Here is a 27,976-nt window from a genome sequence, read left to right as displayed (position 1 = left end):
ACAGTGGTGCCTTGGTAGTCGAACGACTTGGCTCCCAAACAAATTGGCTCCTGAACGCCACAAACCCATAAGTGATCCAGTTTGCGAATGTTTTTCAGAAGCTGAACATCTGAGGCGCCTTCCGCAACTTCTGGTTGAGTGCAGGAAGCTCCTGCAACTATTCAGAAGCTGTGCCTTGGTTTTCGAACCATTTCAGGGGTCGAATGGACTCCCGGAAAGGATTAAAATTGAGAACTAAGGTATCACTGTATTCTGCCATAAGTGGAGAAATGGGCCCACATCTCCCCATGGCTGCTTGATGAACAGCCATCATCACATTCCTGGCAGTACCACATAATGTAATAAGAACAAGATTGTGACTTCTATTAGAATTATAGAATTATTCTATTAGAAAGGCAAAACTGTATTGTATTGTTTGATCTTCTGGAAGCTGAAGAATTTTCAAGGCGCAAATTCAATTTCATTGCATCATATATATACCTACACCCAGTTATTTTCAAGTCAGGGTTTGTAAATTGGCATATGATCATTTCCAGTTGGAATTATATGATCTGTAAACTGGTATAAAGATATAGGGACCCCTGACCATTAGGTCCAGTCGTTACTGACTCTGGGGTTGCGGCGCTCATCTCACTTTATTGGCTGAGGGAGCCGGCGTTTGTCCGCAGACAGCTTCCGGGTCATGTGGCCAGCATGACTAAGCTGCTTCTGGGGAACCAGAGCAGCACACGGAAACACCGTTTACCTTCCCGCCGGAGTGGTACCTATTTATCTACTTGCACTTTGACGTGCTTTCAAACTGCTAGGTTGGCAGGAGCAGGGACCGAGCAACAGGAGCTCACCCTGTCGCAGGGATTTGAACCGCCAACCTTCTGATCAGCAAGTCCTAGGCTCTGTGGTTTAACCCACAGCGCCACCCGCGTCCCACACAGCGCCACCCGCATGGACTTCTTTTGGATGGTTGAGAAATTTGATTCCATTCAGTTGCAGGCCAGCCTCCCTGATTTCCAATTCCCAGAACTGAAAAACAGCACCCATTCTTTTATTATTATGGTAGTTATTTTTAAATTTATTATTTATTACATTTCTCTACCTTCATCAGAGGATCACAGGGCAGCTTACAATATAAACACTCAAAAATACGTAACAGTCATAAACAAAAACAACAAGCCCCCCAATATTGTGCATTATTGGGCAAAATTGCATGCAAAAATGTGTATATTAAAAGACATTTGCAGTAGAATACCTGATTATATATATTTTTAGAAATGTGGAGAACTGAATTGAAACTAGAGAGAAACCAAAACTGAGAGATTTGCCCAAATCAGCGATGCAGATACAGAAACTGACTCAAATCAGGGTCCATTTATTCCAAAATGAGGTGGGAAATCGTGAAAAATGCCGCATTAGGATTCAGTGGCTGAAATGCCAAAAGAGGAATGAATCAATGAATAAGTCAAGCAGATGCACCTAACGAGATGCCCTCCAGATGTTAGTGGGGCTGCACTCCCATATAAGCAGCGGCGCTTAAGGAGGGCGGAGTTGCAGCCGGCCCCCAACATCTGGATACGCCCTCTCTGAAATACGGACTAGATCCAGCTCAGAAACGCAACCCCCCCCCCCCGCCGCTGCACAATGGTCTCCTCCTCCCTCTTCGCCCGCTTGCCGAATGACGAGCCGAGCGCTTTTCGCGGGCTGCCGCTGTGCTTGCTGGGAGCCGTACTCCTCCCTTGCTTTCCCGCCTTGCAAGGGAAGCCGGGGACGGGCTTCCCGCCGCGCACGAAATGGAGTCCTCGGCTCCTCCCAGAAGCCGCCGCCCTCCACCTTCCCCAAGATTCCGAGATGGTACGTTCGAGCCAATCAGCCGCCAGTTCCTTTTTGCCGCCACCTCCCGCCCGTCTACATGGTACGTCCCGAGCGCTTAAAGGGAGCCGCACGTGGTTTGTTCGTTCTTTCGCTCGCGCCGCTGCTCGTCTTGCGTTTGGTCTATGGAGGGGAGGAAGGAGACGATGAGGCCTTGCAGGCGCCGAGGTTTGTCCGCGGGGCGGGGAGTGAGGCCGAGCCTCGGGGTTCCTTCAGCACTGGGCCTTTTTCTTGGGAGGGGGGCTTCCTTCTCCGCGGGATGATGATGCCGTGATAGGAAGTGCCGTCAGATGCGAGAACTGACGAGAGATTCCCACCGGCTGACCTCGGAGCAGAGCCACGCGGGCCGCCTTTAACCCCCGTCCCAATAGGGGCCCGTGAAGAAGAAGCCGCCCCCCATAACCCCCGCGTGGGGATGGAGGAGGCCGTGGGTCCCCCCTTGAAAGCACGTGGTGGCGAGATCTGGCCTTCCCTAGGGTTGGGCGCTCGTGGAGAGGCTGGATCTGCAGATCCAAACGGAGGATCTGCCCACGCGGTTAGCAGGGGGGACCATATCGGAAGTTATTTTGTCTACCCCATTTGAAATAACGGCCACGGGGGGGGGGCAATGGGTTTCCGAAGTGCAGGGTTGTTGCTTTCCAGCTTACACCATAGGCTCATAGAATAATAATGGGGTTTTTTTTTGTTACCCAGCCCATTTGACTGGGTTGCCCAGTCAGTTGACATCACAGCTGGGCTCCTGCAGAACTGGATTCTTCCAGCCTCTTCCTTGAGCCACTTACTTTTGAGGCGGAGGGAGCCCTTCACTTAACTGCCTCCCTGACTTTCGCTCTCTTGTTGCAGGTTTGTTTCATTTGCCACGTGGGGCCAGGCCTGAAGTGGCAGGAGGGAGGATGGATCCTGACCCGCCTGCTTAGAAGCTAGCTGCCCTAAAGGTAAGCCTACAAGTCTCTGAGACAGAGTATTATTTCCTAGGGAAAGCCTCACAGTGATGAAACAAAACCTCAACTAAGCTGGAATTACCGTCAGACTTTTGCTGTTGAGAAGGTTCTTTCTGAGCAATCCACACCCCAGTGGGGAGGAAGTACAGCTGCTTCTGCTCCCTCCACAAAAAATAGCTCTGGTTAACAGGGTTGTCCTTTTTCTCTGCAGGGAGCTGAAGCTGTCTTCTTCCCAAGAGCAGCATTCCTGATTCCTGTAGCCTTGGCTTCAAAGGTATGATGAGGCTTTTTTTATTTCAGAAGTGGGAGGGGAGGTCCTTCTGTGTTCTGGCTGGTGAGGATACTGCTTGAGGATAGCCCAGTTCACATCTAAAGCTATGTTACTGCTTCCTGTGAATGAAAATGTTGCAGCCAGAAGATTGCAAACCACCTGAGCCAAGCCAGTTTGGATTAAGATAGCACAGTAGAGCATGAGACTCCTCATCTCAGGGCCATGGGATCGAGCCCCATGTTGAATTTCTAGATGGCCCTTGTGATCCCTTTCAACTATGATTTTATATATCATTATCCACCTGGATCAGGGCTCATTTGTCCAAATGGATTTAGCACCAGGACTTGGGTTGGAGCAGCTGCAGCCTTCAGTCTGGGAACTAAACTGGCTTGGGGAACATTTTTTGCGTCCGAGAGCCACAATAGGTTGCTGGGGGGGGGGGTTCTCTCACCCTTGTTTTAGTGTTACATGTTGAGCAGTCTGTTAAAGTAGCAAATGTTGAAGGGGAAACAAATTGGACCCGTGATCCTCTGCTGAAAACCATTTGTACTTTCTTGTTCATAGAGGGTGAGAAGAAGCAACTGTTTGTTTTCTCCTCTGGGTGGCAGCAGGGTCAAGAACAGAGGGCAAGGGATTTCCAAGAGCCTGGAAAAGCCAAATGCTTCCCAGCAAAGAGGTATGTGTGTACCCTTGCCTACACTTGGTCTCTGAGGCCTGGCACATTAGCAGGGCAAATACGTAATGACTGCCTTCAAAGCACTGCACTCTGGTCTCCTAGCGTCTCCTGAATTGCTGTGACTGGGTGTAATTAAGTGTGGTACCACTTGGCCTTAGGTAATCTCTGCTGTAGATTCCTTGTGCCTGCTTCTTCACAGTAGAGTGGAGAGGGGTGAAGATTAAATCATAAGGGCCTATGGTAGGGCTGGGCGATTCCTGGTTTTGAACATCACAATATATCACAATGTCTGAAATAAGGGTGGAACTATGTAGAAGCATCGACTGGCTTCATGTTTTTCCCACATCATGATTTTTGCATAGCACAGACATACGAGAAACTAATATGATACGGACTGGTTTGGGGCAATGTATTTATATATTGCCCAGCCCTAGTGTGTGGTAGATTGTGCAGTTAACTTAAGCAGCGCTGGTCACGGTATTTCTACTGAAATGAGTTTGTTGGAAGGAGTGCCAATTACTGTATTTACATGTGAATTTTCATGATATCTTTCAGGTTAGTGGCTGATGACTTGTTACCACACACAGCTCAAAAGCGCCCCCCCCCCCCCAGCATTTTCTTCAAGACCTTCCCAGGTGCACCCCACCACCTCTATCTCTTTGCATATGGCATACGTGGCTGTGACGCCTAGAAATCAAGTAGAGGCTCATTCCAATCCAACTTCATCTTTGCAAAGTTTTGGGAACAGGGCAGAAGACAGAAACCTGTTTTGAAATGTCTCTTCTGTCTGTATGTGGCCACAAATATTTATAAGCTGTGAGAGTGAATAAAACTTATTTTTGAATGTACAACCGCACTGTTTTTTATGTGTGCCTGAGGGGAAGCGTGCAAACGGGCTAGTCTGCAGGTGTTGGTGGGTTTCAGTTATCACCCTCTGCCAGCACAGCCAGTAGTGTAAAATTCCAGGAGTTGTAGTGTGGAAGGCTACAAGCTAGCCCCTTTAAGCATAAAGCAAGCCAGGAAACATTGCTTGAGTTTGAGATGCTTCTGGGCCAGAGAGGTGGCCCTCAAATCTAATACTTGCGTGTGCGCACAGAAGAGGTTTAGACTTGGTAGTTCTCGCTATCCTGTTGGTGATAGACCAACCAGTCCCATCATATCCTATGAGCAAGCAGGAGTGACAACCTGCCCACTGCTTCTCAGGCTCTTTCAGAACTTTAAATGGCTTTTGCCTTTCCTCTGCTGTATAGCACCAGGCAACATGGTAGCTGTCAGCTATAACACCCTCACAGAGCTAGTGGGAGTTAAATACTTTCTGTAAGGCACTAGGTCCTGTGGTGTAGCCATTGTCTTGGGGTTGTTTTTTTTTTCAGGGAGTGTTGCCACATGGAGACATTTTGCCCATCAACAAAGAGTGAGGCTACAGGGATTTATTAATCCTTTCCTGTGAATTTAAGTGGGAGGGGGACAACTTATTTAAACACTGCAGTCCTTTGTGTTGCACCAAAGCCACCTCTATTGAGCTTGCTTTTTTGCTCAGGCACCTGTAAGTGTAGCAGCTCATGGGAGAGAAACTTGAAAAATGTGCTTTTGTGTGAATTGATGCCTTGGCAGATACTTTAAAAACACTTTTGAGATTCCCTGATGGAAGTTCAGTTAACCAGAGGGATTTGGCACCAGCAATTTGAGTTAATACTGTGAGAGAGGCTCATTCTATTTGCCGTAGAAGCCTCATGCACAAGGTATGCATAGTTTTGGCACTCAGCCCCTCCTTTGTGTTTTTTTTAAATATGCTTTTTATTAGGTTTTCATTTCGTATACCCCTTGTGCACTCTCAAAAGAGGCAGTGTGCTCATTCCCTGTACGGTGAATGGTGGGTAGCTGATTGTTCTGAGACGCTTGGTGAGTCTATCACAGACTTGGCCCTCCCTGAGACTGGCATGGTTAGTAATAATAGTCTTAAGCACTGCAGGCTGTGAGGCAGTAAACACTTTATCTTGCAGGCAGCAGGATGTCGCCTTCATTAATGCGCCTGCCTGCATTTCCCAAGCAGACAGGTGCATTGATGACTACAAATTGAAGGCTGAAGCTGCACAGGAAGTGAAAATGGAAGGGATAAAGTCATATCTCAGGCATGCTTGTGCCATGCAGCTTTCCCTTATTGCCTCACCCAACTGATTCCATCCAAGGGGAGAAGCCCAATAGATGGCTAAATCTTAGCTGCTGGCATGTAAGCTACTGGGTGCTCTTTTGAAACGGCCGGAGCTTGTGAGCAACAGCCAGTGGATTTGCTCATTCTGTTCACGTGCCTGGGAGTATCTGGCTCACAATCCAGCATGCAGAGCATTCAGCCTTTTTGTCACGGCAACACTCATTCTGAAGGTGTCGCAGATAAGCCCAGATGCACAAGGGCAAAATCTCAAGCTGGAGCAGAGCTTGGACTGCCGTTTGAACACATGAAGGTGATCAACACAAAAGTCTCGCTCTTGGGCTCTCAAAATCCTGCCTTCGCTCTTCCAACCAGCTTCAGGTAGTGGGAGAAGAGCCTTGAGGCCCTGCTGCTGCCTCCTAGGCTCTTAACAGAGGCCATTGGTAATGCAGTTACACCCCCACTCTGCCACAGCACCTCCTGTCACTCCCCCTCCCCCTGTGCTAGCCACCCTGGCTAGTAGGCAGAGGAAAGAGCACATTCTTTGGTTCAGTGTCTCCTTGCTTCAGCTGCAGCCTTTGCCTCTTAAGAGCACTATTGCAGGATTAGCTCCCAACACACGAGACTGAGGCTGTCGCTTAAGCTGACAGCTGAGAAACCCTTCTATTTAAATAAAATACTTTTATTGTTACGCCTGCTTGACAAAGCATATAAAAACAGTTTCAGCTACATGCAAACTATGACAACATTTGGAGCCACCGATGGGGGTGGGGGCAGGGTTAGGTTGGTCCCTCTGGAGTGTAAAAGTGGGCACTCCGGTCAACTGAAAATGTGGAGTTGCATTTGTGCCATGGGGAAAACAGCTGAAATAAGCCTGGTCCAGTGTCCCCCGTCCCTCCCCCGTGGATAAGAGGTGTTGGAAGCTGAAATAGGCTTTCCTCTATGAAGATCCTGGCAGTTGTGTAGGGTCTGTTTCAAATTGGTGTTTACCCAAATTAAAGCACTTAATGCATATGGGGTTACTGACTTAATCCTGGGTGGGTGGAGTGGGAAGTGGTGGCTTACCATGTCCACAGGCAGACTGGAAAACGACAAGAGCTAATATGCTCGCATGGAGCTGAAGTTCAGCAAGGCCTTAGCTGGCAAACGGTCCACTAGTGGAGGCCCCAGGGCTGTGTTTTGTAAACTAGTAACTCCCCTCTACGGTCTCATCCTCTGTCACAGTGATGGGAAATCCAAAAGAACCGAAGACACCACACGGAGAGACTGTTGACACACGACAGCTATTTCACACCACAATTGCGACATGAACATCTGGAAGCATTGGCTTGATTCCCTCTGGTATTGTCACCAGAAGCCACATGTTGGTGACCCCTGAAGCAAAGCAGGCCACACTTAAGCCCCAGCAGCTTTGGAGGGGAGAGTGAAGCAAAGGGAGTTTGGCTTTTCCTGCTTTGCTGGATCAACCGACCTAGAATCTGAGGCTTAGGGCTGCAGCTTTTGCACCTGCCTTCATTGCACTGAAACTCAGCATGTTAAATTGTGAGACTCAGCGGCAGGGGAGGGGAGAGGCAAAATCCACTTATTTCTTGCATTGTTGGTGCTAGTGAACAGTGTCTGTTCCCCTGCTGCATGTGGGAATGGGGAGAGAAAGGCAATTTCCCAGTTCTTCTGGATCAGGCTGATGATATGCACTCCTAACATTTGAAAAATCAGCATTTCCCTCAGTTCTGTGGGATAACTGGCCCCCTGCCATTGATGCAAGGATGAAAATCCTTTCCTGAAACTTCTACCACAGAAATACTTGGGAACTTTTTTTAAAAAAGCAATCAATCTGTAACCACTATAAGGAACAGAAAATGAGCAAACGTGAAAGTCCTGGTGAAGAGTTCTGCGTAACTGGGAACCTACACCGGACAAAGACTGGCTCAGTAGTGGTGTTGCCTTCTCAGTCTGTCTTTCGTTCTCTGGAACTAAAGAGGCTGCAGCACTAGAGATCTCCCCTCTGCGTTCGTCACAAGATCTTGGGAGTTGAAGGGCCGAGAGCATCACTAATGTGCTGAAGGGTGCAGCCTGCCTCCCCAACACCACTTCTTTCTGTCCTCTCGTTTATTATCCTCACAAGAGGACCCTCCTCAGTATCCGTGGAGTCTGGGGCCAAGATCCTTGCTGCTGATGCTGCTGTCATCGGGGTGGGAAATGGGTGGGTGTCTGCCGAGAGCATTCTGGCCAAGTGAGAGGTGCCTGCACCTCATGTCTGAAGCAGCCCCAGGGGATCCGCCTCCTCGTCCGCCACCTGACTCTCCAGCAGTCTGACCTCAATCACCTCGCCTGTCTGCAGCTCTACGGGACTGGCAGTGCCCACGCTGCTGCTGCCGCCACCGCCACTTGCATCCTCATCCACGGAAGGCAGACCCTCCTGACTCTCCAAGTCACTCACCTGGCCCTCCCCGAACTCCAGGATGGTGGGGAGGTTCCCTTGGGTGGGGCAGCGTTTCTTGAGGCTGACCAGGAAAGGCTGCGGCAGGGAAAAGATGTCGACGTTGTTGCCCAGGTCGATCCACGTCATGCTGGGGAAGTTCCTGGGGTCCTTCAGCGCCTCTGTCAGGTCCCGCAGGATAGCCTTGGTCAGCCTGTTGCCGTTGAGGGAGAGGGTGGAGAGGTGGGGCAGGGCACTCAGGACGGGCAGCAGCTGCAGGAACACCTCGTCCGTCAGGTCCGTGAAGCAAAGCTCCACGTTCTCAATGTACTCCGAGGTCTGCTGGAGGTAGGGGATGACCCGGTCCAGCTCCTTCAGGGTCAGGGGGATGCCCGACAGGTCGACGGTGTTGTCCCGGGGATTCCCCACCAGGATCATTTTCAAGCTGCAAGAGAAGAGGAAGAGGGGCTTCGTGAATTGTCTCTGCCCAGTCCCTAACCCACACTGCTGGAAGGTGGAGGCACCATGGAGAACCTCCCGTTAAGGACACAAAAAGGAGGAAACGGAAAGAAACCAGGCAGACATTTCAGGGCCAGGTATAAGAAAGGCTCAAGCAGCCATCAGTTTTGATCGTGGCTACGAAATTCCCATGTTTGCTCAGAATTCAGCCCAGGGTTCCCCAAATGGCTAAAGCAGTCCACCTACATTTTTAGGTGAGCAAGCTGTCCTGTAAGGTCAGCAAGTGACAGAGAGGGAGAGAAAACAGGTTCATCTCAACTTCCATATATGTTTGGATAAAAGGCACAGACAGTGCTATTTTTCTAGGGGGGGAATTAGTTAACCCTTGACCAAATAAAATAGTTAATCCTTGACTAGATAACCCTTAGGATCCCTGTCAACTAGGATTCAATCCTACAGAAGCACATTTTATTTTTTAAGTTGGGGGGGGGGGAATCTACCCCACAGGACAAAGAACCTGGGAGCCCCTCAACTCTATAATGCTCCTCAAGAACATGCTAAGCAGTGGCAGCATCTCCCCCTCAAACGTAATCTGCCGTCCAGCAAAAGAGCTGCAGAGGTTGTGGCTGCCAGATGCTTTCGAGGTGCAAATCTGCTGCCTATGAAATCCCTTCCTCTGGCTTTGTAGGCACCGCCTTACCCCACCATTCTGCAGAGCCTGACGTTGCAGTGGAGAGTCTCTGCCAAGCTCAGAGTCGGCTGCCAGGGCCAGCTGCTCTTCCTCACCCTGCAGAGCCACCTGTGGGTGGCCACTGAGCACCCGCCTTCCCTGCTTGGGGGAAAGGGCTCGCTGACTCACACGAGGACCCTTCTGAAGACAAGAGCAGGCAGGCACAGACCCGCAGGCGGAAGCTGGCCAAAAGCAAGGCATTCATCACACGGCTCGTGGCTGGAGCAGAAGGCAGCCCAGATGCACTGTTGTCAGCAGCCCACACAGGCGCCTCAAGAAGCTTCCTTCTGGGGCCTCAGATGCAGGGGGGGGGCGCTGAAGTCAGTGGCCTCAGCAATGATGCGGAGTCACAGCCATAGTGGCGCCTGGAGAGCATCCAGCCACGCTTTGACCACTCAAAAGCAGAACAAGTCACATCGCTCCCTGAACCAAGTGAGGGGGGCAGAAGCACAGGCATAGCCAGACTTCACCAGTCGCTGCTGTGCTGACTCCTCCTGCCCCTAATCCAATTGTACGACGCAGCACTGCTGAAAAGCAAGGTGGCGGGCAGCTGTACACCCTGTACACTGTCACCTTGCGCCACGGGGCCCTCTGCTCTTGCTCAGAGGCACATGCGTTGCTGGTTTGTTGATTTTTAATCCGGTGTCTCTCCCATCCAGCCCAGCCCTTCTGCTCCCGACTGAGCTGCTGTCCATCTGAGATTCGTGGGGGAGGGAATAAAACAGATTATCGGGCATCGTGGTGGCTTTTCTCTCTCTGAATGGAAAACCCTCAAATGAAGAGTTGGCCACACATAGAACCAGAGAGGGTCTGTGCCAGAGCCAAGCCCTACAAGGGAGGGGTATTCCAGCCTGCTCCTGCTGCAACCCCAGTCAGTCCATGTCCCCCACTCCACCCCGACTGAGGGGGGCAGCTGCAGCCAGGAGAGGGTTCTCCTGCCGGGTGCGGAGCCCTTCTGGTGAACTTGAGAGAAACATCCGTTTTAAGATGTAAATAATTTGTCCCCTGTGATGCTAAACAGCAAGGAAGGGAAGCCAATTCAGATGCTTGCCTGCCTGCTCTGACCTTCCCGCTGGCTGGCCAGGAGTCAGCCTTGCCAGAAAGGGCAGCAGAGAATCTGAAGTGACAAGTGCCGTTTGTGCCGCTAAAGCGAAGGCAGCAGCTGGCTGGGAGCTGCAGCCTGGAGGGACACAGCCGAGGAAGCAGCAGGAGGTGAAGGAGTTTGCCACGGAGGCTGGGGTGGGGGGGAAGGCCACCCCCTGGTGCTCGGTGGCTGAGAACACAATTTAAGAATGAGGCTCAAGATGTCCGCAGGATCTGGAGCCCCGCTCAAGACCCCAGGAGCCATTCCAGTCCAGCTGCTACCCAGAACGGTTCAATTTTGGCAAAAAGCAGGGAAGAGGAGGGGGCTCCCTTGGAAGAGTCACCCTGTAAAACGTTCGCCCATGTGGGGAGGACGGGCTTGTCAAATTTACATCCTAAAGTTGTTCCCCACCACCGAGAAACAGAGGACGGAGGCAACTCCTGTGAGAGACAAGTGCTGTCTCTGCTTTTTCCAGAGGAGCGATTCCACCCACCTGGGAGCTCGCCTGCCTCCCATCGCAGGCCCGGCCAGCCTGCGTTGCATCGAAACTGCAAATTACTGCATTTAGAGAGAGAGAGAGAGAGAGAGAGAGAGAGAGAGAGAGAGAGAACTGCTCCGTAAACAATCCCGTTGCACATTCCTTCCTTACAAAATGGAATCCGCTGCCTTGCTGGCTCCACAGGCTGGCTGTAGTTATGTCTACAAGTAAAAACAAACTGCCAGAAAACAGTGGCAGATGGGACAAGAACCCTCTCTCATTTTGGGTGGCGGGAAGACTTGCAGGTGCAGGTGTCGAAGACTTTTCAAGGGCCTTGTGAGCAGAGGGTAGATATCAAGGCGGCAGCTGCTGGGAACAGACCCTTTTCCTCTTGTGCAACCCTTGTGGTTCACTACCTGCAGCCTCTGCCTGGGGCATTAAAATGCAGATTTTGCTCTGGGAAGTAAATGCAAGTATTTCCTTTCTGACTTTAGTATGATACACAGACAGAGCCTACCAGTTTGTTAGAGGCAGCTGAGGGGGAAATGTCTCCTCCCGCCAGAGTCACGCAACCAGTAAAAAAGTGTGTTTATTTTTTTGGTAAATGTTTTACTTTTTATCAAATAAAATATTTCTGCTTCCAATTGTTCTGAAACTATATAAAAAGTAGGGTGAGGGTACTTAAAAGCCAGGAAAAAGGAGAAGGAAGGAAGGAAGGACTCTAATGGAGTAGGATAATAGGGTAGCTGCAAGGGGCATCAAGGGCCACATGCAAAGGGGTCAAGGGCCATTAACAGCTAAGAGTAATCTATGTAGAGATGCAAGTATTTTCTTCTGAAATTTTAACCAGAATTATCTAAAAGACAAGGGCAGAGTATTAAATTTTAACAACGCAACAAAAAGCATACATTTTTATTCTCTCTCTTTTGCTGCCTTCAATAATAACCCCACAAAATAGTTCTCTCCAAGAGGGTTCATGGCTTAATCACATCATCTGCTGCTACAAAACCCACTTCAGTTCGTAGGATGAAAATCACAAAGGGGAAGCGGAGGGGATCCAGGTCACTGTGTGTCACGATGAAAAAGAGGCTCTCCGTTAAAGAAATAACTCCTAAATAAATTAACATTCTGCCTGAAGACAAGAACACAGGGAGGCAGGAGGCATCTTCTTGCCCCTCCAAGATCAGCAGGGATTTCCCCCTGGAGGGAAACTTCAAAGTGTTTCCAATTTCTCTGACAGCAGGTTGGCAGATGAAGCCAAACAGAAATTAATCTCCAATTAATCTGAACAAAGATTAGAAGGAAGGCTGGTGCCCAGCCAGGATCACTCAGGGTGAGATGGTTTTTTTCTTTTAGCGGGGGTGGGAGTAAGGAAGCCAGGAAAGAACCCCTACCAATCCCTGTCTTACTTTACCCAGCAACAGAGCATCTCCACCTAGGCACATCCTACAACCTGCAAGCTCGCTCTCTCCTCTGGCTCCTGAGCTCACAAGAGGCTTCAGTCCGCATTTCCCCTGTCAGAGGGAGGGGAAGCCCAGCCTTTATGAGCCGTGCACAGTAGGTACAAAATAAAATAGGCAATAACAATACGCTTAAATGTAATATAGCACCGTGTATTGCAAGCACTACAGCAGGCAGAAGAACCATTACGTGCCCCCCCAAGGCCCTGAGAAATTGTCAGGCACTTGGGAGGGGGGCGTGGATAGGAAACTTGCTTTATTGTATTTGTACATCATATTTTAAGGCACCTTGATATCCTGTGTGAGTGGGCGGCATACAAATATTTTTTATCAATCAGCAATGTCAGCACAGAGAAGCAACAAACAGCCAAAGCCAGCCACATTTTGCACGGAGAGGCTGGCACAGCCGCTCTTAACTCTGCACTGTTCTTTCTGCAAGATTTACGGGTCTCCAGGTGCTTATGAAGCCAACCCTGGAGGGGGTGGGGGGAATCCCTCCACACAAGAGAGACAATAACAGCCCTACTGCGCCAGGCCTCCTCTTCCTTCTCCTGTACATGCTCCAGCTTATCTGCATGCCCAGCGAGGCCTCTGCAATGGCAGGAAGGGATTGGCGCAGCAGAGAAAGTGGGGGCTGGAAGAGATAGGAGGAAGCTCCCATGGAGCCAGGCCAGACCCTACAGAAATGGGAACATCCCTAACCAGAGCTGAGCTCATATGCTTTGCTTTGCAAACTCTTTGAGCTCTGTGTGTGTGTGTTGTGCTTGCAGAAAAGAGAGAGCAAAGGAGGTCACTCACTTAGGTCAGCCAAATCTGCTCAGTCTCCAGAGACCATTCTTGCTGGGAACGCAGAAGGATTCCTGGTGGCAGCAAAAGGCTCCCTTCTCCTCCCAGCAAGGAAAGACAGGGGCTCAACCACTATTCATCTTTTAATAATACAGTGGTACCGCGGGTTAATAACTTAATTCGTTCCGGAGGTCTGTTCTTAACCAGCAGGCCTCTTGCTGCCGCTGTGCCGCAGGAGCACAATTTCTGTTCTCATCCTGAAGCAAAGTTCTTAACCCGAGGTAATATTTCTGGGTTAGAAGAGTCTGTAACCTGAAGCGTATGTAACCCGAGGTACCACTGTAATAGTATCGTCGTCCTCGTTGGCTCGTAATTACATTTGGAAAGGTGGAGGTTCTCTGTTTTTCTTGGCAGCTTCTGACAGCCGCCTTTGCCCACCTGACTCTATTCCACAAAATGTGGAATGCAACATCTCTTTTGTTTTAAAAACAGGGCATTTCTATCTGTACCATTTTGTCTGCTTAACTCTTTGCCCCCCAATATTCCCCAAATCCCGCCCCTGCCAGCCCTAGCTGCTAATTGGTGAGGTGTTGGGGGAGGAAGGGGCCCACAGTTACTTCTGGGAAAGATGACTTGGTCAGTCTTAAGAGGCAGAGATGGGAAGTGGGGGCGGGGGGGGGGGGGAGAGGGGATGGGAAAATGCCAGGAGCTCTGCACCCTCAGTTTCTTCCTATTTTAACAATTTTTCCAACAGGAAGACTGGGAATGTTGGAAACGGCTGAAAAACAACAGCTCCCTATGAAATATTCTGTTTTCGAAGGATTGACAATTCTTCTAAAGACAAGGTTTTGCTCAGTGACACACTGTAATGTGAAGTTTTGTTTCAAGCCAGACAAAATCTACAGCATTAGAGAAGGTTTTCCTTGAAGTTTCTACCCATTGGGCCTACTTGAGGCAGCTGAAAATGGGTGGTGGTGCAGGGGCAGAGCCAGTCCTAAGGGACAGCATAATCAGCTTGCAACTAGCAGAATCACTTTCGGCCTGCTATCTAATCCATCTTTCGAAACTGCTAAATAGTTCGCCATAGCAGTTGCCTTGTGGCACAGAGTTCCACAGCCTCAAGAAAACTGCTGGCTGCCAACGTCTGGAGGGCACGAGATGGGGAAAGGCCACCCTAAGTGGAGAAGGCTTGTTCTTTTATATTTTCCTGCCCCAAAGTACTTTTACCTACCCCCTGGAATGTCTTCTCCCATTCTCAGATCTATCTGATAAGAAAAGCCCCACTTCTGCCAAAAGGAATCATTCGTACGCAGATCGCTTGGGGGCACGAACTTGGCTTATATGGCTTCTGCCCAAATCAAACCCTGTGCTGGCCTGAGAAGGCTCCTCTGGCTTCAGGGCCAGCCCCACCAAGCCACAGACTCAAGACGCAAAAATGCCACTGCTAGGAATTTATGTGGAAGGCTTCTGCCATTCCTCTCCAAAGCTCCAAGTGGGTTGCAAAGGTAGAGCTCTCCCTGGGGCCTGCTGGCTTCCACATTCCCCCCCGCCCCTGCAAACCCCCCCCCTCCCACCCACAATGGCCTTTGCACACACAAACTGGTCCCTGAGAGACAGCACTGCCTGGGAGGTTTTCTCTGCCCCAGAATAGGCCTTTTGCACTCCAGCTACCGACTTGCATCTCTTGACAGGAAATAATGCAATCAAGTCTGTTAGAAGTCAGGAACACACACACTGAGCAAACTGCTAATTAAAAATGGGGCTGGTAATTAGAAACATCCAACCAAATCCTTTAATTTATGCTTCAGAGAGTTCCTCGGGTCTCTTGTCTTCCCAAAGGGTCCTCACGGCCACATCAAGAGTAACCAGGATTATATCCGACTTAAGTGGACATCAGCGCAGGGGGTGGGCTGCAGGCCATGTCCCCTCCCACCCGCCCCCATCATATCCAAGACAGACCAGGCTTTGCTGGGCATACAAAAGAAGTATTTGCTTATTCAGGCCATGCTTCAAAGCCACTCCAAACCTCTTTTCTGTTTTGGTGGGGGACATAAAGGGTCTGAAGGTGCCCCAACCAGCTGGTCGCAGCCCCCAGCAGAAAACTCCTAGCCTGGAGAGGGCAGGGCAGGAGACAGCAGGAAAAGAGGCTTCGGTGAGAATGGAGAAGAGAGAAAAGGACCACAGTGTGAGGGTGGCAGCCCACAGAAAGCGCTAGTTGGGCAGCTGAACTGGGCACTCCACCAGCCTCATCTGCTTTCCAAGTACCAGGCCCCGATCCAACAGCCCTCCTGACATTTTGCCATTTTACCATTCAAGCCACGCAGAGGACAGACAGTGCCTCCAAGGAGGGCCTGGCTCACCCCATGTGCTCCAACATCACAGAAAAGGCCAGAAGACAGAGTTCATTAGCTCACAGAGCCCAGAGTCTTTTCACCAAATGCTGCCACCCACTGAAGGCGAGATTTCCTGTCTTTTTTTCTTCCTTGGCTGAACAGACAGACGTTAAATGACTGGGACAGCTCTGCTGGTAGAGCTGGAGACTTTTCATCTCAGGGTTCGAGCCCCACAATGGGCAAAAGATTCCTGCATTGCAGGGGGGTTGGACTAGATGTGACCCTTAGGGTCCTTCCAACTCTATGGTCAGGAGGAGACACAAGTCATTTTGCAGTGACTTGGGATGGAGGCTCCTTTGCACTGCTGGTGGCTCCACCTCTGCCCCAAGCCCGCCCGTCCCACCCTCAGCTCCCCCACGAACGCCCCTCTACCAGTCCCGCCCCCCCCAGTCTCACTCACCAGGCCTGCGGCTTCCTCTTCACAATGCCCTGGCGTCGCCACTGAGAGTGGGGGCTCAGGTGGTAAGTCAGCTGCCTGCAGAGCTTCTCCATGGTTCCCAGAGAGTCGCCTTCCTGCAAGAGGAATTGGGAAGGGGGTCAGTTGCACAGGCACCAGTCAACATAGAAGTGATTTCATACTCTTTATTGCAGCTGCTAAAACAGTGATTGAGTTTCCCCCCAAACCTCAGGCCCTTATATACATTGTTTACAAAGTGAGTCCCGTCTGATTGGCTGATTCTGCTTCCCTCCTGGAGCCTGATTGGTCTTCTGCAGGCCAATCAGTTGTTGTAATCTATAATCCTACCAGCCTAATAGGCTGATTAACTTCCTCCTGGAGCCTGATTGGTCTTCTCCTGCAAGCCAATCAGTTGTTGCATTCTAGGATCCTACCTGCCTATTGTTCTAGGATCCAGGCTTAGTACATAACAAGGAGGAAGAGCAGGCAAAACAGCCTCTGTGCCTCCGCCAGCTCCTGGGGTGGGGGGAGGCTTTTAAACTCCCACCCCATTCACCTTACCCAGGCCAGCTAGAAAACAAAATATCAGCAGGACATTTCTCCTTACGATGCAACATCACTGGGAGGTTCAGCTAAGCTAGGCCTGGTCGGATGGCTGCCTCTCAAGGATTCTTCAGCTGAGATTCCCATATTGGTGGGGCCTGGGCTGGTTACCCTTGGGGTCCCTTCAAAGCCTATGGTTCCATTACTCAATAAGCTCTTTGCCATCCCATCTAGAGCATGAGCCATCCTAAGGCAACTTCAAATAGCGCATCTAATTAAAAAGGGCCCATGCATGCTTTTCCAGCTCAATCCCACCACTCCAAACTTTATTGGAACACCACCCTCCACCCCGTCCCCCCAAGCATTTGCTGGCTTAAGCAGGCAGGGCGGTTGATGCTGCCAGCTTCACATGGTCAGTTTGGCATCTTCATATGACAATGGCAGTAAAGGTAAAGGGACCCCTGACCACTAGGTCCAGTCATGGCCGACTCTGGGGTTGCGGCGCTCATCTCACTTTATTGGCCGAGGGAGCCAGCATACAGCTTCCGGGTCATGTGGCCAGCATGACTAAGCCGCTTCTGGCAAACCAGAGCAGCGCACGGAAACGCCGTTTACCTTCCCACCGGAGCGGTACCTCTTTATCTGCTTGCACTTTGACGTGCTTTCGAACTGCTAGATTGACAGGAGCAGGGACCGAGCAACGGGAGCTCACACCGTCGCGGGGATTCGAACCACCGACCTTCTGATCGGCAAGTCCTAGGCTCTGTGGCTTAACCCGCAGAGAAAGCCCCAAATCAGAACCATGGCAAGGGAGGAAGAGGTGGCAGGTGGAGCCCCATCTGACTCCTGGGGCCGTAAAAGTATGTTTGTCTGAGTCAACTGAGGGTTCCCTGCTCAGCCTTCACCAAGCCAAACCAAGATGGATGAGCCTCAGTTCAGAAGATGATGCGGACAGGGAGCTCAGCAGATCCACCTGCCTCTGGCTGCAGGAGGCGACCCTCCTGCTGCACCGCAAACACTCACGCTCCTAGCACAAAGGCAGCCAGAGGGAGGAGGCAAAGTCCAGGAAGACACCCTGGTCAGCATCCCTGAGAGCAGCGCTCCCAACAGGACAAAGAAAACATACGGGATGGAGTCGGGAACAGCCTGCTAAATGAGTAGAGCAGAGCTATATGGCTTGGCCTTTTGTGCTGGCAAAGGCAGCTCGCTGACCAGCCCAAAGCCAGCAGCCTGCTCTCACCCATCAAATTTACAGCTCCTTGAGCACCTGCCCTGGTTCTTGTCCCCTTGTCAGCCATGTGGGGTCAAACTCCACTGCTTCCAAAGGGCAAATGGGGGAGCGGAGCACGCTTGTCTCCTTCTACGGTCATTGAAAGGAGGGCAGAGAGGAGGCCAATGGGCTCTCAGGACCAACGCACATACTTGGAGATTAAAACGTAGCTTACGACATGAAAACAATAGAAACCTATGACAAAAGTGGTCATAAACAATAAAGGAAACATTTTTTAAAAATACAAAACCAAACCGAACAATTGCCACATACAGTGGTACCTCTAGTTATGAACTTAATTCGTTCCGGAGGTCCGTTATTAACCTGAAACTGTTCTTAACTAGAGGCGTGCTTTCACGAATGGGGCCTCTTGCTGCCGCTGCACCACCGGGACACAATTTCCATTCTCATCCTGGGGCAAAGTTCTCAACTCGAGGTAACTCTTCCAGGTTAGCGGAGTTTGTAACCTGAGGCGTTTGTAACTCAAGGTACCACTGTAAATCGCTACAAAATCTAAAATAAACATGCGAGAAACCAACGGCAATAATCCCTCCGCTCCCATAAACAACACACATCTCAGCAAGAAATAGAGAGCTGACACTGGAAATAATCCATAGGTGGTCTTTAACCACTCGCAGACTGGCTTATGCAGCTCCTTCTTCCTTGCTGAGATGCTGGAGTGGTTGCCAAGAAACTGCTACACGTATATACATGTGTGGTGGTCCTGTGCCAAAGTACAGCTCTTCTGGAACTCAATTTTTCAAGAAATAGGTAAAATTGTTGACCGTGAGATCGTTGCCTCCCTGCAGATAGCACTCCTAAATCTATTTGAAACTGGAAATGTCCCCACACACTGCAGAGAGATGGTGTTGCATTTATTATTGGCCACCAGGGCTACTCTTGCCAGGCACTGGAAAGACTTAAATGGGGCTGCCCTCTTGGCATAGTACAACAAAGTGGGTGAGATGGTGCTGTTGGAAAAACTTACTTGCAAATTAAAAGTAGCAAGAGGGCAAAATAAAACTAATGAATTCTCTGCAATATGGCATGCTTTTTTTATTAAGCATGGTTTGCACAATTTGAACCTGCATCCAGCATTCAGAAGTCTATGGTTGCTTTAAGAAAATATAGGCCACAACTTTCCTTCTCCCTATATGCTCATGTTACTGTTAAGAAATGTACAAATAAGCTCCGAATTGATACCGATTCCCTCCCCATCCTGACCTTTCCGTTGCTTATTGCATAATTTTGTAATATATATCTTTTAAAATAAGTGCCTTTAATATTTTGCAAACTACAGTGGTGCCTCGCAAGATGAAATTAATTCGTTCCGCGAGTTTTTTCGTCTAGCGAATTTTTCGTCTTGCGAAGCACGGTGTCGGAAAAGTTTTGGAAAAGCTTCAAAAATCACCAAAAACCTAAAAAAAGGTTACCACACCGTGTTCTATGAGTTGCTCCTCGAAGTCAAGTCGCAACTGTATTAACAGTGTTAAGAAAAAGGAAACAAACTTGCAAAAAACGCAAGACGTTTTCGTCTTGCGAAGCGAGCCCATAGGGAAATTCGTCTTGCGAAGCAGCTCAAAAACCACAAAACCCTTTTGTCTAGCGAGTTTTTCGTCTTGCGAGGCATTCGTCTTGCGGGGCACCACTGTATATTTATGACTATTTTGAAACACTGATTTTTTTTTTAATGAAACAAAAAGCCACTTCCCTGTCCCCATCTTGCTCCGAGAGAATTAAGACATAGTGTCAGTCATGCATGAGTATGATCCAGGTCTCCGCTGCCACCCCCCCTCCACTTCACAACAGAGCACCTTCCTCTGTGGGTGCCAGAACTAAAGACAGCTGGTCTGGTCTGGCTGGCTGCCATTCTTGAGGGCAGGAAAGGCAAACTGCCACCCCCGTTCTGCTGGTCTCTGGGATTCGCTCTAGGCTAGGCCATAAGGGCTCCCTATTCTCACAGGCTGCAGAGGGCCAAGAGCTCCCTTTGCTGGTAGGGTTGTGTGTTGCGTTTGTGGGACTCTGCACAGAAGCAAAACTTGGAATCTCAGGAAGGATTCTCAGGTCAGCAGGCAGGGTTGCGTGGGGTGGAGCTCCTAGCAGGGACTGGTGACTCAGCCAGGTGCCGTGTGCCCCCCACCCCTCCCCACAACAGGAAAGCAACTAATTGCTCCATCCAAGCCAGCCCCCTGCTGAATTACTGCATGAATTCTTTATCAAGCCGCGTGAAATATTCATGGCGACCTATTTTACAAAGCAAGATATGGACCACGGAGGGCAGGTAGCAGTGCACTGTGGATCATTCCTCCTGCTTCGGAGGGGCTGGAGGAAGGAAGGAGAGCTTTGGGAGGCCTTGGCATGGGACGGGCAGGGCATTCCTTGAAGTGGGAATCTAACTGGTCCTATCAGTTAGGCAACCGCCCAGAGGCCATGTCACCATGTGCAAAAACAAGGCCATGTGCAGCAGCCCTGCTCCGTGGGTGGACACAGGCTGGATGGTGACATTTGGGAAGACTGTGGGTCTTTGTAGACAAGCAGAGAGAGAGAGAAGAAAATATATTTGTGCAGCAAAAGCAAAGACAGCGGACTGATAACTGAAAGCGGGTTTTTGTTCTACCAGGAGAACAAACCTTTTATTCAAAGTCCTCCAGCATAAGGCGAAAGCACCTTTGCTCAGTTGTGTCACTCTGAGCCCTTGTGACTTCACAGTGGTGACGCTCCCAGCCCTTCCCAGAGGCCAAACATGCAGCATCTTCCCAGAGAAGACCAGAATGCCAAAGACTCCCGTCGGGGGAAGTAGCAATCTGCTCCAGACTAATTTTGGGCTTGGCAACCGGCTGCAATCTGACTCGGAGAACCTGTGGGGAGAGACTCCGTGTTCCCTTCTCTGCAACATCCTTTTGGGGACACAGAGGATGCGCTGGCCCAGTTTGTCACCAGCAGACGCCGGGCCGCCATCACGTCCCACAGCAAGAGCACCGGCATGAACATCTCGCAGCCAAGGAGGCCGAAGGAGAGACGCTAAGCCAGAGAAGTGCTAACTGGCAATGCAGAGCTGAGAGATGGTGCAGGGTGTGTGTGTGTGTGTGTGTGTGTGTGTGTGTGTGTGTGTGTGTGTTAGGAGCAGACGGAGAGGGTGCATAGCAAGCAGGTTTCTGGATTTGCTGTCCTGGAGACCAAACAGAGGGTCGCAGGAGAAGTACCAGCAGATGGGTGTTCTAAGAAGTGCTGGAGCCGCATTGGCCACAGCCCCAGTAAAAACCTGAGTGTCATTCTGTGCAACAAAAGAGAAGGAAAGAGCAACTGGAAGAATTTACAATGGCAATGGGAACCAGGGACTGAGACTTCCTTTTTCTTGCTCACACATCTCCAGGCTTGCTTTAACCATCCTAACAGAGAGGCGCTTTGTTTAGATAGGGGGAAAATGCCAAATGAATAACATTCAGAAACGTGGTTGCTCCACCTGCCCCCCCTTGGCCACCACTACTGACCAGGTCCATCCCCAAAACCCAGGTGGGGGGAAAAGTAGGTGCCACCTAAGATGGCCGCCTCCTTGCACACATAGCTACACCCACACCCAGCTCCATGAATCAATTCCAATAAAATAAAATAAAATGCCCAACTCCAGCAAGCCTCTCTTCTGAAACCTTGCCCCAGAGACCTCTGAAACCTCACTAACTCAGCCTGCAGGTTAAGGAGCCTTGCTCAGGGCAACTGCATTCACACAGGAGCCCAAATGCTGAAATGAAAAACAGAGTGTTCCTTTTCGCTCCTAGCGACTATCCAAATGCAGCTGGAGTAAACAACGCATCATACGCCACTTTATAAAAAACAAAAATACTGTTAACTTTAAGGAATTCTATTTGTTGTTTATTCAGTTGTCAACAAGCATGTTTTAATGACGACAGCGAGGGAGGAGCCTGTTTCAAGGAAATGAGGGTTTATTAGCGGTCAAAGCTGCATCATTTGGCTGCAGCCACCAATGTGCCCCTGCTTTCCAAACAACACGCCCTCTGCATGTATGCCTGTTCCCCCTGCAAGTCTTTCTTCCTCTGCTGCCGCTCATCTCCTTGATTAAGTCGTTCATCTCACCCACATTAAGTCTGTTCGACCCACTTGCTGCACAGCAGGGGGTTTTTTGGGTGGGGGAGAAGAAAAATATCCTGAGCCTGCATATCCCAGCCCCCCACTCTCAATTAAAGGGAAGATTCTCATCGCAGTTCCTCACCTGTAGAAAAACAAGATTAGCCTGAGGGGGGAAAGAATCAATACACTTCCTACCTGTTTAGTAACTCACATCCCTCAATTACATTATTAAATGAACTGAACTCAAACGGCAATTACTCTCGCAAAGCATCAATAAAACATTGCAGCACCAGTCGCTCAGAGCTGGTCCATCGCCTCTTTCTGGAGAAGCACCACTTTCCAGGGATGGGATTGCTAGTCCAGGATCCCTGCTCGGATAGGAAGCATTGGCTTGGTTTAAACCCTGAAAACATTATTGTTGGGGGGTTTTTAAGGGTCGTGTAGACTGCATCAGCTTATCTGGAAGGCTGTGGGTGCCTGTGTAGAGAGATGTCTCACTGGCAGGGAGCTCGCCCTGGAACACACAACCAACCATGCAAGGTTGGCTCCCAAGGGCAGCGGCTGGTTGACCAAAGATTCACCCACAACCTTCAGAGGCTGGAGTCAGAGGGATCAACCCTTGGAAATTCCAGTCCATCTGCAGCAGCTTTCCCCAACCTGGACCTCCCATCTTCCCCAGCCAGCATGGCCAGGGATGGTGGAAGCTGGAGGCCAAGGCTGGGGAAGGCTGACCAATGGTCAGGGCCAAGACCTTTTGGGGGAAAACCTGGAAATGGTATTAGCATGGGTGTTGGATGTATGTCGGTCAGCGCTGAGTGGCTACAGTAACAAAGGGAGGTGTGGAATGCTGTGGTTTATGGACAGGCAAGAAATGGAGGCATTTCTCCCCCAGGAGAGGAGCCGAGCCAAGAATGAGCCCAGCCCTGAGCAAGCAGGAAGAACAAAGCCAAGGAGAAGAAAGTCGTAGACTCTTCTGAACTTCCCTCCCCCACATCAGAAGAGCAAAAAAGCATCTCGCCTCCCATCAGATGCAGCTGCAGAGAGTAACCCAGAAATCTCAAGAGACTGCCATCATCAGCTGAAGACTTGTCTGTGAAAATCTCCCAGGAGAAATCTAATCCCATTATAGGGAGCGATAAGCAAAGGCTGCCTGGAGGGAGAGGAAGGCGAGACAAGGAGGAGGGGGCAGCCGGGAGGCAGGTGCGTCATCACCTTGAGGAGTGCATGGGGGACATTGGGCCGAGTTCACGGAAATGAACGGACCTCACTTAGTCATGCTCCTTCGTTTCAGTAGAGCTAGTCTGAGCAAAACTTAGTGCAATGCCACTAATGAAGTTTATCATGGCAGAAAATTGTCAGCTTCTGCCAATCATGTTAACATGCCGCACTCTGCTGCAGAGGAGACTTGGACTTTGAGGGATGGGGAGGGGTGTAGTTGGGTGTCACTTCCCCAGCCCCAAACAGGCTGCCTCTTCTGCATGTTTTGCTCTTTTAAACGGTAATAAAATGTAGGAATGACTGCAAGAGAAGGAGAGGGGCCAGCAATGCCTGACTCTGGACTGGGCATGTAACCCTCCCTCCCACCCCACCCCAGCCAACATGGCCAGACTCTGGAATATCAAAGTCCAGAGCTTATGAACACACCCACAACATGCCTCCTCTTGAGAAGGAGGAAGCAGCAGCTATCGCCCCCCTGCCCCCAGCTTCTCACTCTTCCTTTCAACAGCCCAAAGCAAACTCCACCAAGCACTCACCGGTTTGGGGCAGTGGATGTACCTGGCCAGGCTGATGATCAGGTCATGGGTAATTGGATCAACCAGGTTCCTGAAGCTGGCGTAGCGATACAGGACGTCATCCAGCGAAGTCGACTCCATGCCCAGGTCCTGCAAAGGAGCAAAGCCAGTCAGGTGGGAGGGCACCTTGGAGTGCCCAGGCAAACCAGGCAAACTTCAGCAACTGGGCAATGCCAGCAGCCACAGCCCTGCAATCGCACCCAGAGCCGACACCCAAACGTTCAGGAAGGCTGCACTACAAGGCCACTACCCCACCATACCCCAGTATTTGAGGATTTTAGGGTTGGGGCTGTCTTGACCCGAGAAGCTGCCTAAGTCTGGATGGGCACCACTAAGTAGATAAGAGGTGCCAGCTGGATCAGGCCAAAGGCCTCTCTTCAGTGGCCACCCAGATGCCCCCAATGAGAAGGCTGCATTCTGGGCATAAGTGTAAGACAGGAGTCAGCAACCTTTTTCAGCCATGGGCTGGTCCACCATCCCTCAGACCATGTGGTGGCCCGGACTATATTTTTTGGGGGGGAAATGAATGAATTCTTATGCCCCACAAATAACCGAGAGATGCATTTTAAATAAAAGCACACATTCTACTCATGTAAAAACACGCTGATTCCCGGACCGTCCGCAGGCCGGAATGAGAAAGCGATTGGGCCGCCTCTGGCCCCCGGGCCTTAGGTTGCCTACCCCTGGTGTAAGAGCACCCCTGAAGTGGGAGAAGGAGCAGAGGTCATTTGACTCTCTTCCTCACACGCCAACTGTTTGCTGAGGCACCTGATGGGTCGAGTGGACTTGTAGGGCTGTGTGGGTCAAGGAGGGAAGGGTGAGTTTTCCTCCCACTCATCCACACTGCTCAACCAGCCAGGTGGGTCACATTGATGCCCCCATGGCCCTGGACCAACTTCTGCTCCCTCACTCCTTGGCAGCTCCACTTGCAAGAGGAGATTTGAACAGGCCCCTCTGAAAGGGAAAGGTCCCTAGGTGGGCAGAACCGCAGGCACAGGCAGCAATGGGGAGCAGCCCCACACAGATTCAGGCCAATTGCTCAACTGCATCTCCACTCTAACTTTTGAAAACAGGAGGAGGAGGGTGGGTGGGTGTTCCTTCCCACAGAAGGGGTCTTGGTGGATGGGTGGGAGACAGCAATATGAAACCTCGTCAGTGCAATCAAAAAGGTTTATTTCTGCCTGGGATCCCTTATGCTGCTCTGGGGAACCTGCTGCTTCCCCAGTTTTCATTCATTCCAATGTGTGACCTGAGCAGTGGTTGGATGGAACAGGGTGTCAGAAACTGAACTCCTGCCAGCCCTGTCAGCTGGAGAAGGAAGGTGAGCCATCAAGTCTGGCAAAGCCACCCATTGACACTTGAAAACCAGCCAGGGTCAAGTGGAGGTTGCTGGGGGAGCAATTGCATCATGTCACTGTGAGCACTTCTGGATCCCTTAGGGGATGTTCTGAAACACAGAGCCCATAAAATTCTGCCCCTCTCCCATCTTGAAATGAGCATTCAGCGCACGCACGCACAAGCCCCAAATTGCTGCAGCACAGTGATGCTTCCCCTCCCCACCCTATAGTTGAAACCTCCCCAAGTGAGAGCAGCATCCAAGCCAGATGAGCTCATCCCTGGCACAGTCTGTCACTGAGAGTCTGACTTGACTGGGCAAATTGCCTCCCAGCTGAGCACACTGGGCTATCTATCAACCAAGACGGCTGTTAACAAACCTCCCCAGTAAACAGGGGGAAGTAGGGGAGGAAGGAAGGTGGTTTAGGGCCTGTGCCAATGGGCTCCTGTATCTGTTCTGAACACTGAGGAGTGAAACCCCCTTCTGTGCAAGGACTCTCAGCAGCCCCCTTTTATTGCATTTCCTGCAAGGAATTTTGTGCAAATACCCCCATAGCAAGAGCACCATGCACCCGCACTGCTTCTCTGTGCATGAAGTAAACTCCACCTTGTGATTTGCAGAAATACCCACTCTGTGTGCAAGAGGAATTCAGGGAGTTCCTGAGGCAGAGAGAGAGAGAGTGCTTGAAATGCAGAGGGGTCTCTTCCCACTCCAGAGATCATCAACTTGTTAAAGTGCTGGTGGAGGTGATCACATGCCCCTTTTTTTTGCTCTCCAGCAAAAAGACTCAACAAGCCATTTCAAATAGCATAAGAGAGAGATGCCAGTTTGCTTGGTGGTTGGGCCCTTTCGTGGGCTAGTCCACATGTATCATCAGTCTACTACCCCACCATAGAATTTGTCACTGGAATGGGCTTCAGTGGCTGGGAAGCCGGGACCACTTCACCTGAACCACCTTCAGCTGCACAATGGGCCAAGGCCACAGGGGCAGCTTCAGGCAAGTCATTTGCAACCACAACAGAAAGTCACAACAAGAAGAGAGAGAAACGAGGACACTCTTGTTCCAAAGCTGAGATGAAACGTGCAACACACAGAGCATCTTTTGGGCAGAATATGCAAAGAAAGAGAAGGAACTGCCAGACACAGACATCAGTTGAGCAACAGCGACTGACCGTTTCTGTCGAATTTGGCAACAGCAAATAATGTAGCAACAGAGCTGACACACTGCCTTTGTTCCACGAACAGGAAGCAAATCTTTAAGTGACCCGACAACTTGGATAAGGGCTCCAGAAACCCGGGTTTCTCTACAAGTCAATGGACCTTGGGGTGGGGGGTGGGGAACAGAATGCAAGGCCTTTCCCATCCCCATCCAAAATAAAAAATGCCCATCAAGAAGGATAGATGACACCAAGCAAGCGCCAAGCCTTGCCAAAGCCATCACCCAGAAGACAGCACTGATGACTGATGTCAGTCTGGGCAAAATTTGGGAGAGGAGCATTTTATCCCAGTGAAAACAGAGCTGCAGGTAATTCTCTCGAGGCCAAACTGCAAGCCTTTCCAAAATAGTGTCAGCTTCTTCTGAGCTGTCACATCAAGGATTCCCCCCCCCCCCCCCGAGATGAATGCCGACTGTCTGGGCATATGACTCAAGTGGCCGTGAGTCCTTGGTGCCTCTGGGCCTGAACAGAGACAGAGCAAGAGCAGCAGGACTCAAAGATATGGATCCTAGGAGCTCTCCTGCTCAGAAGTCCCATAGGACAAGAAAGTCCTACCTTAAGAAACATTGGGCTCACTAAGAAACTGGCCTGGACACTTTCCCCATTATCTCAGACATTATCTCAGACATTAAAATAACCCTTGCCTGCCTCTCAAGGGATTCACATTTTAAGCGTCTGAGCACCTGACCTCGAAGGGAGGTGATCATGGTGGAACCATGATTAAAGATGTTAGCAGTCGTGGGATCAGATGACCTTGAGTCATGACGGGCAGGATTTTAAGGATTCCTGTTCTAGAGACTCTTTAACTTGTGAAGACATCCTGGGAGCAGCACCCACTATTTTGGGGAGCTAGAGACGAGGAATTTACATTCCCACATCCTTTTAACAGCCCAGCCCTCCCAGTTCTCCACTTCTTCCACCTTTCCCCACACCCAAATGACCACCCGTGGGGCTACCACAACCTGATTACAGGAAAGCTGTTATTTCACTCCATATCGTCCCCATAAACTTTTCCAATTCCCATTAACACACTCAGTATGCAAATACTGTATAGGGCTGCCATACAACTGGGATTTCTCAAACGATACGGGGTTTGCCCATTGAAAATAGCATCCGGGCAGAATTTCTGAAAATTGGTAGAAAATGTCCAGGAAAACCTGGACATATAGCAACCCATGTCGGAAGTGTTGATTTTTTGGTGAATTTCCTTAAAAATAGCTCAAAAACTTCAATTATGTGACAACCCTAGGAATTATAACAGCTATCAAACTTCCTTCTGTCTCAACAACTCCAGCCACCACTGAAACTCTGTCCTTTTCTGTCTCTTTTAACTACTTTACTTCCTCTTCCTCCTCCTCATATTGTAGCAAAGTTTGTTTCTCCAAATGGGCAGCTGCTGTTCCCACTAGAAGTGCCATGCTCCCACCGTGAATCCCTTGCCTCCCCAACATTTACCCACTTTAACAGACTCCTCACTCCTATATCCCTTTTCCAAACTCCCGGCTGTTCTCTGGGCCCATCCAGCACAACTGAGGGCTCAGGAAGGGGGAGCTAGTAGCTGCCTGCCGGTTCCCAGGCCCTGGGTCCTTGCCCTCTGGCTCTTAGGGCAGCCCTTTCCTTGGAAG

At 50.3% G+C, this 27,976-nt stretch overlaps 1 protein-coding gene and 1 long non-coding RNA gene across 2 annotated transcripts in view; one reads left to right on the top strand and one right to left on the bottom strand.

Moving 5' to 3' along the window:
• The first annotated feature begins 1,883 nt into the window (after positions 1-1,883).
• On the top strand, positions 1,884-4,602 carry LOC308464469. The gene is made up of 5 exons (XR_013980065.1): positions 1,884-2,031; positions 2,707-2,798; positions 3,016-3,078; positions 3,640-3,751; positions 4,307-4,602. It is a non-coding gene; the product is annotated as an uncharacterized lncRNA (long non-coding RNA).
• Positions 4,603-6,561: 1,959 nt separating this feature from the next.
• LRRC75A (leucine rich repeat containing 75A) overlaps positions 6,562-27,976 on the bottom strand; it is a 29,558-nt gene continuing 8,143 nt past the window's right edge. Inside the window, exons 2-4 of the mRNA XM_080983810.1 lie at positions 23,760-23,888; positions 16,110-16,222; positions 6,562-8,764 (exon numbers count right to left, since the gene is read on the bottom strand). Of these exons, the coding sequence (XP_080839936.1) occupies positions 8,152-8,764; positions 16,110-16,222; positions 23,760-23,888 (855 nt within the window). The 3' untranslated portion in view covers positions 6,562-8,151. The remainder of the gene's footprint in view (positions 8,765-16,109; positions 16,223-23,759; positions 23,889-27,976) is intronic.

The sequence above is a fragment of the Podarcis pityusensis genome (assembly GCF_964106645.2).
Source record: "Podarcis pityusensis genome assembly, chromosome: 15".
NCBI classification, from domain to species: Eukaryota; Metazoa; Chordata; class Lepidosauria; order Squamata; family Lacertidae; genus Podarcis; species Podarcis pityusensis.
The sequence above is the reverse complement of the archived record's forward strand: the minus strand, read 5'-3'. Positions and strand labels throughout refer to the sequence as shown.